The sequence below is a fragment of the Austrofundulus limnaeus genome, unplaced genomic scaffold, assembly GCF_001266775.1.
Source record: "Austrofundulus limnaeus strain Quisiro unplaced genomic scaffold, Austrofundulus_limnaeus-1.0 Scaffold40, whole genome shotgun sequence".
Lineage (NCBI taxonomy): Eukaryota > Metazoa > Chordata > Actinopteri > Cyprinodontiformes > Rivulidae > Austrofundulus > Austrofundulus limnaeus.
Window position 1 is genome coordinate 1,174,689 of NW_013952442.1, and position 3,225 is coordinate 1,177,913.

Here is a 3,225-nt window from a genome sequence, read left to right on the forward strand (position 1 = left end):
GAGAGAGAGAGAGAGAGAGAGAGAGAGAGAAGGAGGAGCAGCGCTTTTCCTTCTGCAAACCGAACACCAACTGGGGCATCCTGAACACAGCGCACCAACAAGCAACACATCGACGTCCTGCTCTGTATTTTTTAATTATTTACTTATTTTTTTAAATATTTCCAGCTCTTTATCTCCGGTGTGTGAAGGAGTCCGGATCTCAGAGAATAAAACGCAGGTGCGTCTCCTGATTTGCTGATCTGCGCCTCGTTTGATGGTCTGGTTTCGGTCCAGGAGCCTGTGATAAAGGGAAAAAAAAGATGCAGCTTCTACCTGACAGATGTGCGGCACCACAGCTGCTACCTACAGGTCTGTATCTGAATCATGCCTGCTCTTTACGCCATGAAAATCTCTACATGAACCGATTCAATATAAAGAATCGCGATTGTGCATTTTGCTTCATCTGAACGGAAATTTTGTGTAAGACGTTTGAACTGATTATTTATGGGCTTTTAGCTGTGGTTGCATCCTGCTCAGATACACATCTGATGGCAGGTATTTTGCTGCACACTCAGATTAAAAAGAAGTACCAGGCTACAGAGGAGAACAGGTTAAGGTTTATTTTTACTTAAACTGATCATCTATGAATGTCTCCTGTCTACCTGCTGCAGATCTGCTGTGCTGTGCTGTTTGGGACTGAGACTCCTACAGCTGCAGTTCTCATCGTCATCATCATCGTCGTCATCATCATCAACAACAACATCTGCAACTTCAAACACAGAGACACAGAGGACAGAGGCTGACGTCTGGCTCTTCAAAGTCCCCACAGAAGATGAGCGGTTCTGATGAAAGCAGCATGAGATAATTGGGGAATACCTCGCTGATTCAAGCTCTTTTAATTCTTTTATTTATTTATTTTTTCTGTTTGAGGGACTGATAAGGACAATGTCCCCGTGTGTCAGTTGACTGACAGAGTCACAGTGGTGTTCCAGCTAAGCCAGCAGCTCAGGCCCTTAGGCACCACGAAGGGAGATGGCTCGGCCGGGATCGGGGCTGCTGGTGCCCATGAACGGGCTGGGGTACCCGCCTCAGAACCTGGCCAGGGTGGTGGTGTGGGAGTGGCTGAATGAGCACGGGCGCTGGAGGCCGTACAGCGCGGCGGTTTGCCACCACATCGAGAACGTACTGAAGGGGGACGCCCGGGGAAGCGTGGTCCTGGGCCAGGTGGACGGTCAGCTCTCTCCTTACATCGTCGACCTGCAGTCCATGCACCAGTTTCGACAGGACACAGGTAAGACCTGTTGCAGGTCATGACCAGTGCAGAAACCCAATGTTACAGTGTCTGATCATGACTTTTACTAGAATAAAGAGCCTAAAGGAGCCACAGGTAGAGCTGAGGGAGCACACAGGTGATTAAAGGTGTAGGTGCTGTAGCTGGGATGGTGTGACCTTGGCTAAGGTCAGCGTGTGGGAGCAGCTGCTCTTCTCACTGATCAGCTGATGTCAGGCTTGTTTCTGTTTGTTCCTCTTGACCAAAAGTTCTAGCAGAACAGTTTTATTCGATCATTTGTTTTTGACTTAAGTTAAAAAAAAACATGAAAAACTCATAAACTCTAACAGCTTAATGTGCCTGTGAAATGCATATCCATCAAATACAAAAAGTCAAGGAAAACATATTTATATTTAAGAAACTTGGCCGACAACACAGACTGCAGTCTGTGTTGTCGGCCGTTGTAGCAACGCTCTGTTCAGATGTTCCCCTTCGTCATCGCTTCCTGTTACTTCACATGCAAATACCTCAATATCTGTTCATCTCAGCGGCATGATATTATTTTTTTGCAATATCTTATCAATGCTCTCTTTCCAAAAATGCATTAATATTTATTACAGAAATTTGATGTCAAAGGCACTTGAAAGTGGACTCAGCATGTATTTAGTACACAGCATACTTCTTTTTCTGAGCTTCTTTAAAAAAGACCTAACGACTTTTGGTTCTTATTGACTTTGTCTTTGTGTGTGGATTCTTCTTCTTAAACCAACAACAATCTGAACAAAACCTCTTTGAAAAATGTTAATACTATTAAATAACTTGTAAATTGTTTGCATGAATTAAGCGGATAATATTTGAAACTCTGACTCCTTTAATATGTTTCTGTTGAACGGAGAGACCACGTTTTCTAAAGACAAATAAAAATGATTTTTAGCTGACGATGTCAAACTCATTTTCACACTTTAAATGTTTTTAGCATGGGTTCTTACTGTGTTTTCTTGTTATGTAACATCAGAGCATCACATGGTTCAGAGAGACACACGTGGGATTTGTGGAAGGTGACCTCACCGTGCGTGGATCTGTGCTGTGTCACCTTTCATTAATTTGCTGTGGTTAATTTGTACGTTTGTTATGACATCAGAACACAGAAAGAACAAAAGATGACTCTGACGCTGAAAGGTCTTTAGACTGTCAGGCTGATAAATGCCTCATATTTGGAAGAAAAACCCCATGAAAGCAGTTTATTAAATTGTTAAATGCACAGCAATGACTGTGCAAATGGTGCCCTTAAAATGTTACTTTGCGGCTTTGTTTTTCTACAATATGTTGTTATGCAATTGGCTCTGGCTATAAAAGCCTAGAAAGTAACACTTTGAGCATGTGTTGTGGATGGCTCTCAGCTACTTAATACATCAAATTTTTTGCTTGATACCTGTAAAATTGGCTGAGAGTTTTTGTAGTTTTGTGTTGGCTAATGTTGATTAGCTGTGGCAGCCATCTTGAATGGTACTACTCCAAATGTTAACCAGTTGTACATGTGTATCTAATGATTACTATTTGAAAGCATCATGAAAATAGTCTTGTCAATAACAAGATATTTTACTAACAGACAAATTTGACTCCAGTAGTTAATGACAGGCTTTAAGAACAGATCTTGCCCATTTAGTTAGCTATTGGAGTAAAAGATGAAGAAGACTCTCGGCTACAACACAGATTTTAGCTCAATATCTGTAAAACTGACTGAGTTATAGCCACCACACACACATATTTATTATTTATTTACACATATATTTCACATATACCTAATTTCCCGCTGGGATCAATAATTTTTGAATTGAATTGAATTGAATATTTGATATCCTATTATTATGAGGACTTTGCATTGACATCCATTCATTTACTCGTCATTTCTACAGACACACACACACACACACACACACACACACACACACACACACACACACACACACACACAC

The 3,225-nt window shown here is 41.6% G+C and overlaps 1 protein-coding gene across 2 annotated transcripts in view; it reads left to right on the forward strand.

The window, feature by feature from the left end:
- The first annotated feature begins 6 nt into the window (after positions 1-6).
- dtx1 (deltex 1, E3 ubiquitin ligase) overlaps positions 7-3,225 on the forward strand; it is a 56,614-nt gene continuing 53,395 nt past the window's right edge. For both annotated transcript variants that reach the window (XM_014007186.1, XM_014007187.1), the window contains exons 1-2: positions 7-348; positions 651-1,270. In XM_014007186.1, coding sequence (XP_013862640.1) covers positions 1,012-1,270 — 259 coding nt within the window. In that variant the 5' untranslated portion in view covers positions 7-348; positions 651-1,011. The remainder of the gene's footprint in view (positions 349-650; positions 1,271-3,225) is intronic.